This window comes from Wyeomyia smithii, chromosome 3 (genome assembly GCF_029784165.1).
Source record: "Wyeomyia smithii strain HCP4-BCI-WySm-NY-G18 chromosome 3, ASM2978416v1, whole genome shotgun sequence".
In the NCBI taxonomy this organism is placed as follows: Eukaryota; Metazoa; Arthropoda; class Insecta; order Diptera; family Culicidae; genus Wyeomyia; species Wyeomyia smithii.
The window spans coordinates 179,561,495-179,581,239 of record NC_073696.1 but is presented as its reverse complement, the minus strand read 5'-3'; the positions used below and the strand labels follow the sequence as shown (position 1 = coordinate 179,581,239).

Here is a 19,745-nt window from a genome sequence, read left to right as displayed (position 1 = left end):
GGTGTCCCACATTAAATTTCATCATGGAAAAAACGCTGTAGAAAAATACCAAGTGAATCGATTCTTCTCAGATTTCCAGACAATGAAGTCCCCGTCAGTAATATTTTGGCATATTTATTCCATTCAACTTCTATGCCATAACATTATGTACGGGAACCCACTGCTTTCGTAGTACCTGGTTCATAACAGCCCAGTATTTTCCGATGTTAGGGGAATAAAATTGCGTTGTCCAACGATTTGAATTTTTGTAATATGTCTTAGTTCCTGTGCGCTAGAGGGGTATTCATGTCCCTGGGTACGAAATTGACCACGTTGGCTTCGTACCACTCCAGGACATTATTTGAATAGTGGCATAGAGCTGGATTCGACCAGAATATCGTAGGTCTCTTGTGTTGCTTCAACAGATGGAGCAGACGTTTCTATAGACAGTACTTGAAGTAGATCTCATGGTTTATAATTCCGGTAATCACAAACGGCGCACTCCTTCTGCCACATGAGCAGATCGCTTGCCAAATCAGGCATTTCTTGGTAAATTTTTAAAGTTTTTGCTTCCTTATTTCCAGAGCATGAAGCATGTGCTGGACAGTGAAGAACAGTAGCTCCGGAAGTTACCGGAAGCCCGCCTTGTCGTGAGGCTGCGTCAGCATCTGGTGTACAGGACCCGGGCTCTGCACATTTCAAATTGTTTTTCGATGTCCCGATGAGTGCGTTGACGATTTTCCATGTGCTTGCGCAAAATCAATTCATAGCGCTACTTTTCGGGTAACGGCATTTTTACCATCTTTCGAGAACTGACAGCGATATAAATACAGTGTAAACAACACGCTTCAAATTGTTTCCAAGTTTTCTAGACACCACCCCCAACTATTTCAATAGTGCAGTATCCGACGTTGACTATAATCTATTGCTCTGACTTGCGATTATTGATAACTATGATCTCTGACTTATGAAGTGCTAACTCCACTCGTTGTAGTGCATCCAATCCTCAACCGCACATATAATGTTCACGGCATCACGGCATCAAATCTTTGATCGCATTTCTTTCGAGTGTTTTTAACTCGCACTCGATTATGGAAATTACTATCCAGAGTTTTGTGCTGTGGCCCCGGCATATGAATGCACCGAAGCGTGTGGGCCAGGGAGTCTCAAATGACACTTTCAAGAGCATTTCTTGTGTCTAGCGTGTGGATTGCGTATCAGAGGAGGGCCTTCTCTTACACTGGAATTCTACCTATACCGTCTTGGTGACAGTGGGATGACATCCCCCGTAGATCTCTGCCATTTCGAAAGCCTAACCAGTTAGTTTGACAGAACGTTTACATCCTGGGTGTACTTCGCCAATTCATTGAGGATAATCCTTTTTAGATCTTACCCTTTTTTCTTTGTGTGGACTCATCTCTGCGACCAGAAACATTTGATCTATTGTGATATTGCACAAGTATTTTCTGTACTCCGCACTTCATATTTTTGGTAGTAGTGAAGCAAGGCTACTATACCGAGCCTCTTTTTATCCTGCCAATATAGCCTAGTTGCAATTCTAGAGAAAGACTTCACCTGGTCCTTAGGTTTATGTTAAGAGGAAGAAGTTTGTATCGAAACCTCGTTCCCGTACCAATAACGCCTATTACAACTCTCGAGAGGATTAATATTTTTACTATAATAAGGATTTATTTTGCCAAAGGAAGAAGTCCTGTCAACGCCTCGTTCCTTCTGCCAACATCGCGTCATTATCAAAAATACCTGAAGAAGCTCTTAATGCTAAATCTCTGGTAAGTTATATTATAGGTAGGACAAATTATTGTCAAGAGGAAGGAGTCTTATCGAAATCTCGTTCTTTTAGCCAATATTGCGCCAAAATTACAGTTCCCTGTAAAAAAAAAAGACTAAATGGGACAAAATATGCGGGTACATTTCAAAAGTACTCGCATATTTTGTCCCATCACATATAAATTCAGCCAGCAACCAGCAGTATCATGGCAACGTAGATTGTCCTACCGAAAAACAACATTAGTCTAGGTAATTAAATGACATACTTCTATATGCCTAAAATAATCCGATATACACTAATCTGGAGCAAAATTATATGTTTGCAGTTTGTACCACTATGCAGTGGGGCTGTAATGCGGGTACTTTCAATATGGGACAAAAACAACTTGGTATTTTTTCCATGTTTTTCCATACAAAAGTATCAATTCTAATTTTTTCCAGAAAATATGATAACAATTACCGTGCTGGATCGAAACCCGTACAGTATCGAAATCCGTACACCTTGATGTTTTTCTTCAGTTTTAAGCATTACAAAAATGAAAACTCATATAAAAGTTACATGCACATGTCCGTTGAACTGTTGGCTTTCTGTTGGCGTTGTATGCGCCAGTAGGCCATGAAATAAAAATATTAAAAATGAAGAATCAATCGTGTATCGGTTTCAGTTGCCATTTTGTCGCATCGTTAGATATTTCACTAAGGAAACGTTCTTCAGATAAAAACGTTTTTCAAGTGGGATATAAGTGTTTTACTCTGTGAATCTTTTTGAAATCGATTGAAAAGGTAAGTCTTTGTCATTTTCGAGCTGTGTATTGTCTGGTAAATAGTGCAAATTGCACGGATTTTGATCCGTGTTAATCGCTTGAATCAAAATCCGTACAGCGTGTGTATCATGCATATTTTGTTGAACTTTCATCCTTGTTTTCAGCATTTTATGAAAAAAAAAGCATAAATATACGGCAAACAATCCCGAAAGAGCGCGAGGGAAAGTCGTACCGGGAAGCTTCGAGAGGTTCCGGCGTTCTAGTGACTACGATATAAGAGCCGTAACTTATGGCTACGAATCTCAATCAAAAGGAGTTCCACCAACCCTTTACTGCTGGAGAGGGAGATTTGGATCATGAAGTGGGGTATAGCAATCGGGGGGCCCGGGGCATTTGCCCCCTCCTTAAATCTGGGCCTGGAAGAGGGCGTCTTGCAGCTGGTAGTTGAGAAAAAAATTATGTTTTTTATGTCGAATCATTCAATTGGGACCTAAAGCTATTCCAGTTCTTGGATATCATTAAAAGAAAGCCGCATTTTCTGAGCAAAACTTGATTTTAAAAAAAAGTTTATCGTTTTCCTTCGATTTTTAGACGAAAAATAAAAAAATTGCTCGAAATTTAGGGCATTTCGAGCAGTTTTTTATTCTTCGTTCAAAATTTGAAGGACAACGATAAACATTTTTTTAAAAAACATGTTTTGCACAGAAAGCTTCACTATTTCAGCTGATATAAAAATTAGAAAATCGTGTAAAACTTTAGGAACCAATTGACCGCCCCATTTTTTTTTGCTTAGTGTAGAATTTTATAAGAAGTAATTCTTACTCTACATGCTCAAATAAACAAACAATAAATAAATATTATATATTTATTCGTAAATTTTAAGATAAATTGAAAAATAAAATTTATTTACGTACTTCTATATCTATACGGATTTCGATTCACTGCTGTACGGTCTTTAATCCAGTCTATATCGCGTGCGTGCGGATTTCGATTCAAAAGTGTACGGATTTCGATTCAGACAAAAAATTGCGTACGGATTTCGATTCAAAACATGTTCTATTCAAACATGATTTATTCGAGTTTCAGAGTAGTTTAGATCATTTCGCTTGAAAATAGTGATAAAATATAAGTAGACCTATAAGTTAACATGTCAGTTTAAAGCAATGTGTAATTTCTTGATTTTATATTGACCGTTGAAGATTATCATGTGCTTAAGTGTACGGATTTCGATCCAGCACGGTAAGTCAACTCCCGATGATAACTCAAAAGTGACCAAAATCAGTATGGGACAGTTATGCGGGTACCGGCAGTGAAGAGAACTATCATATGTACTCAGACTGATTCTATTACAAGACGGATTTTTTTTGTTAGGAGGAAAGCCAACAGAGGTACCGCAAACTGTGGTGATTTTGATCACTTTATTGAACATACAGGTCGGAATCGATTATATACAGTCTCCGAAAAATTTTCACTATATATAATCAAATCCTGTATACAATCGAATCAGAAAAAAAAATTTTTTTTTGTTTATTTTGCATACATATTTTGTTGTTTTTGAATAAATAAGTAGGATTTTTTGACTAACCCCCTTAAAGTCGCAAAAAACCTTTCTTACAAATCATATGTATATATAATCTAATCAAAAAAAAATTTTTTTTTGTTTATTTTGCATACATCTTTTGTTGTTTTTAAATAAATAAGTAAATTTTTTTTGACTAACACCCTTAAAGTCGCAAACAACCTTTCTTACAAAAATATATATATGTAAAGATTTCGTAGTTATTCTTTAGGTTATTGCAGTCAGCCATGACAAGAACACTATACCGTGCTGCACGGGTGCCACTTTTTCATAGAAACACTACATACACGGCGTGTATTGCAACTTGCACTGCGTGACGTGTATTGGGTAGATAGTAGGTTAGCTAGATAAGCGACTTGCGTATTGGGTAGATAGTAGATTAGCTAAAAACATTGCCTTTAATTTATTTAAATTTTTGCTCACCAGTATTGATTTCAACTTCATGAAAATAAGTATTTGAAAAGAGTCAACCTTAACATTGAAATAGTAATTCCAGGGTCCATTCAAATTTAACGTGACCTAAATATTGGACTTCCGGAAAACCCTCACCACTTTGTCTAGCATGTTTCCAATACTCAGCACACCAGGCATAAAAGATTTCTTCAGCCCTGCTTTTGTTATGTAACATTTGAACAGACTTTTATGAATCAATAAGGAAGCGCTTATTTATAACGTAACGCAAGAATAATTATTGTTGATCTCCTTTCCCCCTTTGCCATGCTTTTTGTTTAAATTTTCCGTATGGGTTGCAACACTTTGCCAACCCAACACTCTTTCCCGTTTCCTGAGCGTTACATAATTTGTAAACGTTCTCTCGCGATATTTCTGTTTTAGATCAGCTTTACTTTACTTGAAACATTATGGCTCAAAAATCAACGTTTTGGGTCAAAAAATGTTGCGTTGGACTGAAGGGAACGTCCATTGACTACGTACCGTAAATAAAAACTATTTTCGACCCCCTCTTTCCTCTAGGAAACGCTCTTTGTATAGATCTTCAAAATTTTTAGTATTGATTGCGACGTTTTGTCAGATCTCTGCCTCCCCCTAAGCGTTACGTATTTTTGGACGATCCCTATACGACATTGCTGCTTGAGGTAAGTTATATTTAAAATTGAAGAAAAGAATTTTTTTTTATGATTCGATTATATATAATCGAATCATATATCGTCCCCTTAATGCTAGAACTAGATAACTCGAAATTTGTCGATTTGAGTTAAGTATGCCATCATATTTATCGCGTCGAGCTCTATAACATATCCAAAACTCGTTGAAACACGATTACAAGAAAAAGTGTTATTCATCAATTAAAAAACTAGATATCTCAACGAAAAACAAGTGTATTTTGTAGTCAATCTAAATAACTCGGTTTTTTGTTGATTTTTACGTTGCTATAACGGGCCTGAAACGATATGGATGCGTTTCATAAAACCTGAACCTTTAATAATTGCATTTGAATCATCATCACCAGCATACGTCAAATTTTCAAACTCGTTTTTTTCGAAACGTCAATTTTCGAGTTATCTAGTTCTAGCATTACGGGGACGATATAATAGAGTCAATATATAATCGAGTCTGTATATAATCGAGTCCGACCGGTATCATAAATATTTCAAGAATGTACTGAATACTGAATAGTTGACGGTACTGTAGAAGACAGCTTGAAGCAAGGGTAGAATAAAACCATGTCCTATGACAACCAAATGACCTGATTCAACTAAGATTCGAACTCACGACCACCTGCTTGTCAAAGCGGACTTTCTAACCTTGCGGCTACGGGCTTTCCCCTTTTCCCGTGTTGCGTACTTTCATCACTGCGACCAACTATTTGATATTTTGTGACAGACCTGCGGTGTCTAGCAGACGATAAGATTTATATACCGACGAGTCTTCTGGTGGTCTCCCTGCCATCGGCAACAAGACTTGTTTCTGTCACTTTCACCTCTCTGGAAAGAGGTCGTCGTCCAGGCACCGCTCTATGACTGTCCAGAACAGCCAGGGTAAATTGTGTTTGCTATCATTTGGTTTTAAGAGTTACGTTGAGATGCAGTCACGGCATACGATTGGCTTATTTCTCAGACACAGACATCAGAATGGTAAATAAACTAGCCAGAGTTGTCATTGTTGTCAACCAGAGTTGACATTTTCACAGATTGCTCTGTAAAATCATAGGTTTTTTACCTTTTTTAAATCACAGAATCTGTGATCACAGATGACAGATATTTTTGTAAAATCACAGATTTTTCTCACAAATACCGCAAATAAGAAATAACCTAATTTTTCTACAAGTCAGGCTCGTTTATTCAAACGCACGATTATCCGGAGTGTTTCGAAAACCTGGAAAAACAGGGATTGTCAGGAAATTCGTTTTTCGATCAGGGAATATCAGGGAAAACTGAGAAATATTCAGGGGAAATTTTTTAACCGAAACGCGATTATTTTTTAAATGACTCTCCAGGGCAAAAACTGATTTTTAAGCGTAAAAGGCTAATTCGCGACCTCTACGGATCAGTTTCACATCCGATTGAATACTTTTTTCGCTGGGATTTTAGACTTGCGTTAATCTACGTTGCACGTTTTTGCGCCGAATGCTGAAAAATATCAGGGAAAATAATGTTTCAATTCAGGGAATATCAGGGAAAATAAGGGAATCTGGTTTTGAAAATTTTTTCGCCACCTCGATTGATAATCCGAAAAAAATGTTTCAATTATCCCAAGTGTTTATTTTTTATTCAATTTCGAATTTTTTACAATTGCACCATTTGCTTTTTCATCAATTGCACTACAACGAGATCATCACTAAAGCTAATCGACAACTCGGATTCATGTTGAAGATAGCCAACGAGTTTCGTAATCCGTTTTGTCTCAGATCGCTGTATTTCTCTCTAGTGCGGTCTATCTTAGAATTCTGCTCCGTTGTATGGTGTCCATTCCACAACTCCTGGATTGCCAGAATTGAATCCGTGCAACGTAAATTTGTACGATATGCGCTGAGATTTCTCCCTTGGCGCAATTCCTCAAATCTGCCAGCCTACAATGATCTGTCGGCTTTTAGGAATGCAAACTCTTGAGCAGAGAAGATTCGAGGCGCAAGCTGTATTCATTGGTAAAGTTCTTTTAAATGAAATTGATGCCCTGGAAATCCTCGGCCACCTGGATATATATGCCCCCGAACGATCTCTCAGACCAAGATCCCTGTTTAACCTGCCTCAACGCAACGCACAATATGGTCAATTTGACCCAAAACGCTTTATGTCGGCCAGCTTTAACACAGTTGCAGATGCGTTCGATTTTAATATAACTGGCACAGCTTTTAAAAATAGAGTTCGCGTTAGGTAACCTTTTGTGATTATTTTTTGACATTGTTCTAGTATTAAGTTTTTCATTAAGACACACACTCTGTCAGATGAATTTAAAAAAAAATCTATGGAGGAACGCCATTATTCACCAGTATTTGGCGTTATGTGCTGCGTAATTAACTCAATGAATCATTAAGAGAGATGTCCTATTGATTAATCTCATTATGATTTAATTTTCGATATTTCGATTTTTACCGCACCCAACGGATGGACGAGCCGCTTCTGATTAAATCTTGGTCAGTTTCTCTGATCCGCAGCTTACCTGGTTAGTTTCAGCAAGGCCCCAAACAGAGCAGACGGTACAATTGCCTCGTCTCAGATCATTCATTTCCAATTTTTTAATAATATTTCTTTCATCAGCAGTTGGAGAGAGAATTTCATCTCAATACAAGGAAGTAGCGAGTTAAAATTTAGTGTTAATATACAGTTGAAGTATAAATTATTATAGAATGACTCATTAACAAATTATCAAACTGTATTCAACACTTTATGTAATCTCGTTTTGTTCTTAAACAAATACTTGTATCCCAGATATGATCACAGATTTTTTGCTCTGGTCACAGATTTTCACAGATGTTTTTATCAAAACACAATAACAATACTTTTGGCGAAAATACTGGTGTTTCAGGAAAAACTAAGATTCCTTTCAAGTTGGATTCATCTTATGGCTTCTTTCTTCCCTATTCCCATCGAAACGGTTTTGGCATACAGTAAAGTCTTTTTTACATGTGTTTTTTATACGTTTTTATTTTACATGTTTTTCTACGACGATTTTTCGAATACCGCGTTTTTTTCGCCATTTTTCAAATAACGCAGTTTTTTTTTGCACGATTTTTCATCCTCGTGTAAAACGGTTACAGTTTACACTTTTTTTTTGCACGGTACGTAAAATCGCGTAAAAAAATAGTTTACTGTACTTTGGTGTTCGAACATTGAGTTTTGGCAAGAACATTTCAGCAGCAGTTAAAGAATATCATTGATTTTGGGAAGTACAGCTGTGCCAGCATTAGTAATGGGTCGAACACCACATACTGAGAAAGGATTACTGTTATAAAAAAATTACTTTCGCCTTCCTTCTGCGCGTGTTATTTTTTAAATATTGAGTACACTTTGGTCTTCTCACTCTGATCTCAGTTTTTGTTCTTACATTTTTACCATTTGGCTGCAATTACCTACTTCTCAGCGTTTATTAGAGCTCGGGTGAAGCGTTCAGTACCATCTATCAGCTCAGACATCAAGACAACTCATCAGTTATTTTGCTTGTTCTTTACTTTTCGTTTATCATGAATTTTATACCTTTCTCTTCTATAGTTGTTGAATCGTCCTTGCTGCAGCTGGCTCGTTCAAAAGATTGCCCAATTTTAAGTGTTGCCTCATACGTTGAAAGGTACAACCTACAACCAATGCCAACATACAATTCTTACGAGATCGAAGAATGGTAGTTTAGTTCAAGCAATTTTCGGTTTTCAATACTCAACAGCTTCCATGTGCCTTACGATAAACCATGTTTGAAAGTAGTCAATCGGTATTAGTAAAGGGCACCATTTGTATGGTTTGCATACAAGGGCTGATACTTCGTATAAAACGATCTATCGTGTCAGAAAAATAGTACCAAGGTGATTTGGGCTTCTACATTATCGCTAATTTGCTTGCATAGAAGGAATAAAGATGTACTTTACCACTATTGCACTCTAGAAACGGTAGTTAATCAACTTCACATGAGTGATGCTCTCGGTCTGAATTTTACCAGTAGGGGTACAAAAAAAAAAGGTTTCGTAACTTGCACGGTTATTTTTTCAATTTATTCTGTCATAGACACGCATACTCTTTGTACCTATAAAGAATTGAACTTCGGCAGATTACATTTTTTTCAGCTTATCAGCGTTCGGTATTTTAAATAACGGTTGTTATTTTACTTTTGTTAGTCAAATCATTTTGTAATTATATAATATGCTGAAATGAAAGTAGTGGATTCTAAACTCGTTTTAAATAAAAGTTCAGTTCATAATTATTGTTAAAATTATTAACGATAGTTTAATTTTTATGAAGCTATATTTGGTTTACTAACACATAGTAACCCGTAATTGGAAATCATATAGATATCATATAATTCCATGCTAGCCAAATGTCCGAGGAAATTGATCAATTTATTGCAACAAATGTTTTAATTAAAAGCCACGCAAAATGCAATTTCTGCTCGGTGGGTGGCAAGCCAATTTCTGCTAGCTTTCGTCAACAGATGGCTTCGGTTCGTGTCGATGTTTCACTGAAATCAATTTGACCTGTCGGATTCACAACTGATTAATTCGTTTCTCTGGTTTTAGATGGAATTGGACCACAGACCAAATATCCGGTAATTGTGTACATTCACGGTGAGTCGTACGAGTGGAATAGTGGGAATCCGTACGATGGCTCCATTCTCGCTAGCTACGGCCGGGTCATCATAGTAACGCTTAACTTCCGGTTGGGAATTCTCGGTAATGATGTTAACGGATTTTGAGATAAAATATATTTGGACTGTCGATAATCAAAAAGATTTTGTTCCAACAGGGTTTATGAAACCGGGCATTAGTGATCACACTACAAGTAATTTCGGTTTGCTGGATCAAATCGCAGCTTTACAATGGATAAAGGAAAACATTGGCGCATTCGGGGGAGACCACAAATTGGTAACAGTGATGGGTCACGGAACGGGAGCTGCATGTGTCAACTTTCTGATGGTTTCACCTGTTGCCAAGGGACTTTTTCATCGTGCCATCCTACTGTCGGGATCCGCTCTTTCGGATTGGGCGCTCACACAGCATCCGCTGCAATCGACAATGCAAGTGTTGCAAGGACTGAACTGTCCCTTGAATGGTGACAACGATGAGGTTGCTGCTTGTCTACGTAGAAAACGGTACAGCGAAATTTTGAACGTTAAAATAGCGTCGCCGCAATTTTCAACGCGATTCGGACCGATTGTAGATGGGTTGGTGATTCCAAATACACCCCACAAAGTGATGGGTCAATACAGTGACATATTTAGTGGGTAATTTCAACGATTTATCATTGTTTGCATGATGAGATAATTTCAGTGTCTGATTTTCTGTTCTTTCACCGGCACAGATACGATTTGCTGTACGGAATGACCGAGTTGGAATCATACAACATCCTGAATGCTGTCGCGTTGGCGTATGGGCTGCTAGAGAACGAACGTGACAATTTACTGCGGTTTTATATGCAGAACCGTTTCGAAATTCGCCCGGATCTGGCACTGGCCGCCACGCTTAGCGAGTACGTACTACGAAATGTTACAATTCTGCTCTGAATCGAACATAGTGGCAATTTGTACTGTTTATTGTTTGAATGATCGAAACAACCAATTCAATTCTCCCACACAGGTACACTGGCATCCTTACCGACCCGAACAAGTCGCTGGCGGATATACACCGTGACACACTGCTAGACATCCTGTCCGATGCTCGGGTGGCTGCTCCGATGGTGCAGACAGGGCTCTATTTGTCCAAGGTTAATCCCAAATGCTATATGTACGTTTTCGGCCACAACAGCGAGGCAGGGGAATACGGACGGGTGAGTTGTAGATTATGTGTATCTTTTCGATTCGTGCTAGCGTCTTGGGATGGGCAGCGCAGCGCTATCCTTTCTACTTGTATAATTAAGACGTTTACACTGGTTAACGTGATTGTTCGCATTCAGTTTGAGGTAGTAAGCTGCTTTATCCGCGCAACAAAAGTTTGAAAGGCGTCAGCATGAATGGTGACGCAAGGTTGTTTGTGACAATTATATTTCTAAAAATCGTGAAAATTTAGTATCAACGTAATCATTCTTTTATTATATTCATACGTATGATATATTTTAAACAAATGGTGCTTAGATATGTAGATTTTCACAAAGTTTTAGAATTGCCATAGATCAAGCGCAAATTTTCTTGTTGTCGTTGGTGTTACAAACATGTAAATCAGAATCCCATCTGAGGTCGAATTTCTGCTTGAATAAATCAACTTTGAAAATGCCAACGGAAAATTATAGGAATACAGCCGCAAAACTATACGCAAAACAGTATACTTTAAATCTGACATTACCTTGTGGTAAACCTTCGCACAGTTTTTTGAATTGTTTTTGGGATTCCAAGGCAGCGTACGATTTAGTTAAACGAAATGGGATATAGCGGATTAAACTTGAACAGAATTTTGCAACAAGTTATCGAGATGCATTTCAAAATTGACAGTGAACCTGATTTTAATCAACAATTTCACTGAAGTCACAACGTGGTTTTTCAATACGTCAGTTACTAACTTTCTCCGAACTCTAAAGGAGTACGTGTAGAGTTCATCAGTGAATTTTGAAATAGCGGCTCTCGTATTTTTACTTTGGATGGATATGTCATTTTGTGATATTCGTATTTCTTTTTTGAATGACCACCAATTTCTAGAAAGGGGTTACGTAAAAAGAGTTCTTGTCGATTACAAATATTTTCAGAGTCAGTACGGTTGGTTTGATTGGTGTGACGTCTTCGACAAAATTCTAGATAAAAAATAAATATACAGCAAGAAAAAAATTTTTTTTCAACAAAAATATTCAACAACATTTTAATTTAACCATCTCATAAAGCTCATTTTTTTGAAATATAGTTTCTGAAAAAAAGTTGTATGAAAACTGCAAAATATTAGTTAAACATGGATGGTTGTCTGATTATGGAGAAATGAGAAACAAAAATGTAAAAAATTTTCAAGAAAAGGGAAAAAAAAATTTAATGTTTGTCTGATTATGTGCTCGGCAAAGTAACAGATAATTTTTTTCCTTCTAGAAGAAATATACACCGTAAGACAAAAAAATGAGGAAAAAACAACAATATATAATTATACATAAACATATCAAAAAACTCATTTTCAAAGAATCTGATTTTTTTCCCAAGAAAACTACCCACTGTAAGCTAAACAATGATAATTATCTTGGAGAAATAAATAATATATTTTTCATTGTTTGTATATCTTTTTATACATTATTATCTACAACTTTGCCGAAAACACTATACCGATCAAACAAATAATTTTGGCTGTAAAATTACAAAGTGCAACAAAAATTTAAATGTTTTTCTGCCTTGGCTTCTGTATATGATTTTTTTAGGTAGTTTGATGCAAAAATAAATTTCCTCGAGTATGGACCCATTTCACCTTAAGACGCAACAATGGCGCCATTTTGAATTATCGAAGACGCGATGATTCTGTCTCATAGCTGAAGCGAGATTTTTTTGTTTTGACCGGTCCTGGCCAAAACTGCGACCCCCAAACTCGCAAAAGGGGGAGGGTCATGTGAAGACAAATTGTTATTGTATCGTTAAGTATCGCCTACACTTTTGATATTACATTAAACAGATTTCAAATAAGTTAAGATAAACCTATTTTAGTATTGTATGGAAATTGAAGCAAAATTGACATATTGCTGACATTTTACCAATCACCAATGACAGTTACTAGTAGCAGAAAGATCATATGAATCCAATTGACTGACCCAAGTGCCTGTCAATGATAAAAATATTTTCAGAGCCAAAACGCTTTTTTGATACCGAGTGTCTTTGGCAAAGTTGTAGACCATAATTCTATCCTTTAAAAATAAAAAAATACATTTTGTTCAACTAATTTGTTTTCCGTTTTTCAGCTTTCACAAAGCGTGGTAGGAGAAGATTTGGCCTATGTGTTTGGTGCTCCGCTCGGACAGGTGGGACCCTTCCAAACGCATTACAATGCACGCGAGCGTTTGTTCTCCGAAGCAGTTATGAAATATTTTTCAAATTTTGCTCAAACAGGGTAAGTCAACAAATAATTTGTTATTGCTCAATTCTTTCGACTTTCATCCGTCTGTTATTATTTTTCTCGCAGCTTTTTGGAACGTTTTTCTTCTCTCACTGAAAAACGTCAAAAAAGTCTACAAGTAATATAAAGTGACAATAAACAATTTTCAACAATTTTTGTTTTCTTTTTAGTAATCCCAAAGCACCCTGGAAGGACTTATTTCTCAACATGAACCCAGAGGAGTGGCGCTACTACGATGTTGACTGGCCAGAGTTCAACAGTGTTAATCAAAGCTTCCTTCACATGGGATTGACGCCCGTTGTTAGCCGCCATTACCGTCAGCAATATATGAAATTTTGGAACCAGAAGCTCCCCGAAGAGCTAAAACGCATAACCACTTCGAAACCGTATTCGTCCTATTCGGAATTTCTTGGCACACCCGATCGACGAATGACGACACCCAATCCGGAATTCATCACCGGCCATATCAATCTATTTCCGATCAAAGTTGATGTTGAAAAGCCCACCGAAGACTCATTTAAAGCATTGGTCTATCGCATGAAGGACTCGCATACTGGCGGGAGTCCGGGCATGTATAATGCACCAGCAGCTTCAGTGGGCATCCCGGCAGAGGCACCCTCTAAAGAAAAACCAGAACCGGCCAATGTCGAACAGGAAGTGGATGGGTCGGATATGATGAAGACAGAAGCGTCACTGAAGATGCTGATTGCAGTGGCAATTGTTTTTCTATTATTCAACATTTTCGCTATTGTTGGATATGTCATCAAACGCCATATTGGCAGCAGGAAGGAGGAGAGGAAATTCAATGATAACATTCTAGAGAGCGCTGCTTCGATAAACGACAAACGATCAAAGTTAAACGATGCCGATGAGAGCTATATTTTGGATATGATGAGAAAATCTAATCCCTACGAGCCGATGGTGAAGGCGAACAATTTTACTTTACCAAGACAATTCAGTGGCGATATTGTGGACGCCCATACTAAGGTCTGTGACTGGATAGCGCAAGACTATGGAACAGTTTGCCCAAACCAACCTCAATGCGATAATGTTGGAACACTTAAATCGTGTCAAAACGAGAACCATAGTATTCCACAGAAAATTAGTGTTGCAATTGATGCTACCCCACAAGCTAGGAGCAATAGCGTTCTGCGGCAAGAGCCGATTGAAATCACAAAAGCCAAATCTTTCGAGTATGCTTCACCGGATGATTACGAAGAAAGTGTAAGCCCAGACTCACCATGTGATTCTGAACAACGACAGCAGTGTTCTAGCTCAGGATCATCATATTCTTATAGTGATTGCGATTACAAAATTGAGCCGAAACATTCGAAATCCGATCGAAATCCGATTTACAACAATTACCCTTACCAGGCTGAGGAAGTTACAAGTTTTATCGAAGCCGGTGATATAAACGTAACTTCAAGAGATAAAAGTGAGGAGAAAGACCCACTTTCCCCAGAAGAGGCTCTAAAAGTGATTCAGCGCCGAAATTTTCCCAAAGTCCTTCCGGATTATCCAAACGGAATGGCGGGAATATCAGCGTCCATGAAACGGCGTTCATTGCCTCCACAAGCCTTTTTACTTGGCAGTTGTAATAGTTTGCGGCGGGAAAGCTCTCGTCTCGTACCTGCACCTCCACCAAGGATCTCGTCAACATTGGGAAGACGTTCATCGAAACACAGAGCCAGCAACAATTTCTTGAGTTCGCCACCCATGATGGCCGAAGAACCTCCGATTGAGGAGGAGCCACCAATTTCACTCAACACTTTACACGTAGGACCGTTGCTGCCAAAGCACCAAGAAAACACTTACGTAACAATGTCTCGACAAAACTCAGTCGACAGGGAACCGGCGCAGCCGCTAGAAGAACCGGCAGTTGATATAATTTGTATAGAACACAAGCCCGAGAGTCATTACAGCTACATTAAACCACCCAGTGCAGTTAAGCCTCAATCGTCATTTAAATCGTCTCCATCGAGGGACTTGAACCGACCAGAAAGTCGAACTGAAGCTCAGTCAGAGCTTTCCGCGCTACCATCAATCCATCGACCCGGTCCCAGTGCCTTACGACGGGAACTCAGTTCCGATTCATCCGCCACCGATACCACTTCGAGTAGTACCGGAACCATTAAGCAGCTGTAGTATGTAGATGATGAGCTTTAATTTTTTGTACACGTCATCAGAAAACCATACAATGAACAGCACCAAGTGAGAGGAGGGGAAAAGAGAAGTTTATTACACTGCAAAGTATTTATTTACCAAAGCCCACTACTTCCGCTCACGTCCAAACTATTGACAACAATATTCCGATCAACTATTTATTCAAGTGTAAACTTTCTACTGTCAACAGTGTCGAACTTATAATATATTTACGGTTAGTGCTTGCGCCTGATATCTCCAGATGTTGACTATCAGCAGTCGGGATAATTATTTTTCTAGAGATTATTATTACACAATACGTCGCTTATTAAGGGCGACATCAGAATAAATACTACACATAACGGGATTTTTATATAGAGTAACACAGATTTTCGATGGACTTATGTAGATGGAACGAAATGAATTCCCTTCATCTGGACGCGTAGCTGATTTGGTGATACAACTATCTTGTCCAATTGTGTGACAATTTGGTGTTGGGACTCTTACTTATCAATAAAAACATGAGTAAAAGCGGAACTAGCGATTCGAGTTTACTCGAAATCGATTTGGAGGTCCTCAAATCTATTTAATTATAATATTTGCATTTGCAAACATTGCTCTTTTTCTCATTGCTCTATTCTCTAACAGATGGAGGAGCATGGTCTTCTAATTTACGAGTGTATAGTAAAGCGAAAGTATAGTTCATGGAGCTTCGATTTGTTTTCCCCAAGCATTAAGCTTTGAAATACAGCTAAAGCTTTGGTGCTGCGCGTTTATTTTTATCGTACGATGGAGTTGTTTTTGAAAGCTTCTGAAAGCCCTATTGAAACGATGAAATATTTCAGTGCAGAATATTATTCAAGAGAGTAGAGAAATTTCATAAAAAATGTCCCAATTTTTATATTATTTTAAATGTCATATTTGATTTAGCTAAAATCAAGGGATAAATATGTCCTTTTGTGCTATTAGTATTTAATTAAATACAACTAGTTCGTGAGAAGGGTATTCATGATTACTAATATTTTTAGAGTCAGAACGGTTTGTTCGATTAGTATGGCGTCTTCGGCAAAGTTGTACCTAGATAATTATTTTGTTTATCCGAAAAAAAAAACCGTGAAAATGATTTTTCTTTCTACAGAATAAATCAAAATCAATTTAAAAATTTTTATCTCGATATCGATCTGAAAATTATCTCGACTGCAATAGATTTGCCAATAATTTTGTTCTCACAAAAATACCGTATGGCAAAAACTAATTTTCCAATGAGAAAAACACAAAAATAATTATAAATTTATTATCTAAAAAACCCCTTTTTTGAAATAAAAATAACATTAAAATTTATTCTACAGTGTATACTGTTTTTATGACAAAATTATTATTTTTGTGTTTAATTTAATAATTTTAAATATTGAAAATGCATTGATTCCTTGTGATTTGTTCATGTCGTTTGAAATGATTGGTTTTATCGGAATGACAACATCCTCGACTTTTGGCTTTTTACATCCCCTCTATTCCGGAAATACCCATATTGCGTGGTATTCAGTTATTTACGAAACCATCCAGAAACTGAAAGTGGTCATCTTTGAATTCAAAATGGTGTCCAGGGTCAATGCTTGGCTTCAATACTGCCGGTACCCACATAACTGTCCCATATCGATTTTGGTCACATTTGAGATATCATCGGGAATCGACCTAATTGTTATCATATTTTCTGGAAAAAAAATTAAAATTGATACTTTTGTATGGAAAAACTTGGAAAAAATACCAAGTTGTTTTTGTCCCATATTGAAAGTACCCGCATTACAGTCCCACTGCATAGTGGTACAAACTGCAAACATATAATTTTGCTTCAGATTAGTGTATATCGGATTATTTTAGGCATATAGAAGTATGTCATTTAATTAACTAGACTAATGTTGTTTATCTGTAGTACAATCTACGTTGCCAATGATACTGACGGTTGCTAGTTGAATTTATATGTGATGGGACAAAATATGTGAGTACTTTTGAAATGTACCGGCATGTTTTGTCCCATTTTGTCTTTTTTTTTCAAGTTATATAACGTAAAACCAATTCCATCGATGGTTTTTTGTTCTCAACGATAAACTTGTGGTGCCATGAAACTGTTATGGTCATTGGTTTTGGATGTAATTGCTGGAAATCCTAAAATTCACGGATAATATTAAATCGCCGTTTTCTCAACATGTTGTTTTTCATTATGGGACAGTTATCCGGGTACCGGCAGTATACATCATTTCGATTACGGAAATATCTATATGTAGTAGGTGTGGTCCCCGTGGTTCTGTGGTTAGCGATGTTGGTCGGCTAGCTCTCCCACACGGTTGAGATATCGGGTTCGATTCCCGGTCAGGTCGAGGAACTTTTCGAGCTGGAAATTTTCTCGACACAGCACTGGGGCATGGTGTATCGTTGTACTTATCCTACAACATGCAAAATGTGCCGAAAACAATATCGATAACGAATTCTCTCAACTAATCTAGTTGATCGAGACCGCATTAGCCCCCCGGCTAGCGTGCGATATTGTTTTTTTATATGTAGTAGTATTCGGTTATTTTCGGCTGTTTCCCAGAAGTCACCATCTTACAATTCAAAATGGTGTCTAAGGTAGGGATACCATCCGTCCTGATTAAGCAGGACATGTCCTGAGTTTGAGATCCGTTTGGAGCGTCCTGATTTATTTTTCATATTTTAGCATTTGTTCTTGCAACCCTCAACTATCTGACTTTTGGATCCTAAAGTTATCCAGCTTTTTTCGCACCATAATGGCGGTCGCTATAATGCGTAATCGTAATATGCGAACCTCTCTGCTTCCGTCAGTTCTGGGATTTCTGAAAAATTGGCAACACAAATGTTGCCCGATTCATTTTTCTTCTGATAAAATACGTGACGACTTCAAATTGACATGAGCAAAGTTGTCAAAAGGGTCGATGATTTAATACGAATTTTGCATTTTAGCGTCCGCCATTATGGCGCGTGAAAAGCTTGATACCAGTTTTTATATATCAATAGCTGACCCGGCAAACTTCGTCCCGCCTGTTTAAGCGTTTAATTTAATTATTTTAAACATTTCAAATTCATCTCCTAATTCAAAATGGTGTCCAGGGTCAATGCTTCTCTACATCACTTCGATTAAGGATATATCCATATGTAGTAATATTTGGTTATTTTCGGCTATTTCCCAAAAGTTACCATTTTTCAATTCAAACTGCTATCTAAGGTCAATTTATAGCTCCTTGCATCATTCTGGATCCGGTGATACCCATATTGGTTGGTATATGGTCCTTTGGGCTATTTTTCAGGAACCGTAAGTCGCCATCTTGGATTTAAAAATGGAATTTGGAGACAATTTCTGGCCCCTGAGCGTCATTCTGGTTTAAAAAACACCCATATTGGGTGTTATTTGGTCATTTTCGGCTGTTTTCCAGAAACCGGATGTCACCATCTTCAAATTCAAAATGGTGTCTGTGGTCGATTCTAGCTACTGTGTATCATTCTAGTTCCGAAGATACTCATTTCGTATGGAAATCGACCATTTTTTGCTGTTTTCCAGAAACCGGAAGTTGCCATATTACAATTCAAAATGTTGTCTGAGGTCGATTTGTGGCTTCAGTGCATCATAACAATCCCGGAAATACCCATATTGGGTGGTATTTGGTCATTTGCCGCTGTTTTTCAGAAACCGGGAGTCGCCATCTTGGATTTCAAAATGGCATTAGGAGACAATTTTTGGCCTCTGAGCGTCAATCTGATTGAAGAAACACTCATATTGGGTGGTATTTGGTAATTTTCGGCTGTTTTCCAGACACCGGAAGTCGCCATCTTACAATTCGAAATGTTGTCTGAGGTCGATTTGTGGCTTCAGTGCATCATAACAATTCCGGAAATACCCATGTTGGGTAGTATTTGGTCATTTGCTGCTATTTTTAAGAAACGGGAAGTAGCCATCTTGAATTTCGAAATGGTATTTGGAAACATGCCAGAAGAAGGAAGGGTGTCGAAACATTATAGACATGTTTGTTACACCTAAAAACATTCACCTGCCAAATTTGGTTATATTCGCTTGATTGGTTCTCGAGTTGTGCGTAATTTGAGTTTCATTTGTATGGGACTCCTCCCTTATAGAAGAGAGAGGGGTGTCAAACCATTATGGATATATTTGTTACCCCTGAAAACAATCACCTACCAAATTTGGTTGCATTTAGTTGGTTAGTTCTCGAGATAAGCAGAAATTTGTGTTTCATTTGTTATGAACCCCTCCCTCACAGAAGAGGGAGGGGCGTCGAACCACTATGAACATACTTGT

General features: G+C 37.7%; 1 protein-coding gene across 5 annotated transcripts in view; it reads left to right on the top strand.

Annotated features, from left to right (window-relative positions):
- LOC129726440 (uncharacterized) overlaps positions 1-15,810 on the top strand; it is an 80,453-nt gene extending 64,643 nt beyond the window's left edge. For all 5 annotated transcript variants that reach the window (XM_055683134.1, XM_055683132.1, XM_055683133.1 and 2 more), the window contains 6 exons: positions 9,791-9,943; positions 10,017-10,494; positions 10,572-10,739; positions 10,847-11,036; positions 13,125-13,273; positions 13,450-15,810. In XM_055683134.1, the coding sequence (XP_055539109.1) occupies positions 9,791-9,943; positions 10,017-10,494; positions 10,572-10,739; positions 10,847-11,036; positions 13,125-13,273; positions 13,450-15,424 (3,113 nt within the window). In that variant the 3' untranslated portion in view covers positions 15,425-15,810. The remainder of the gene's footprint in view (positions 1-9,790; positions 9,944-10,016; positions 10,495-10,571; positions 10,740-10,846; positions 11,037-13,124; positions 13,274-13,449) is intronic.
- The last annotated feature ends 3,935 nt before the right edge of the window (positions 15,811-19,745 follow it).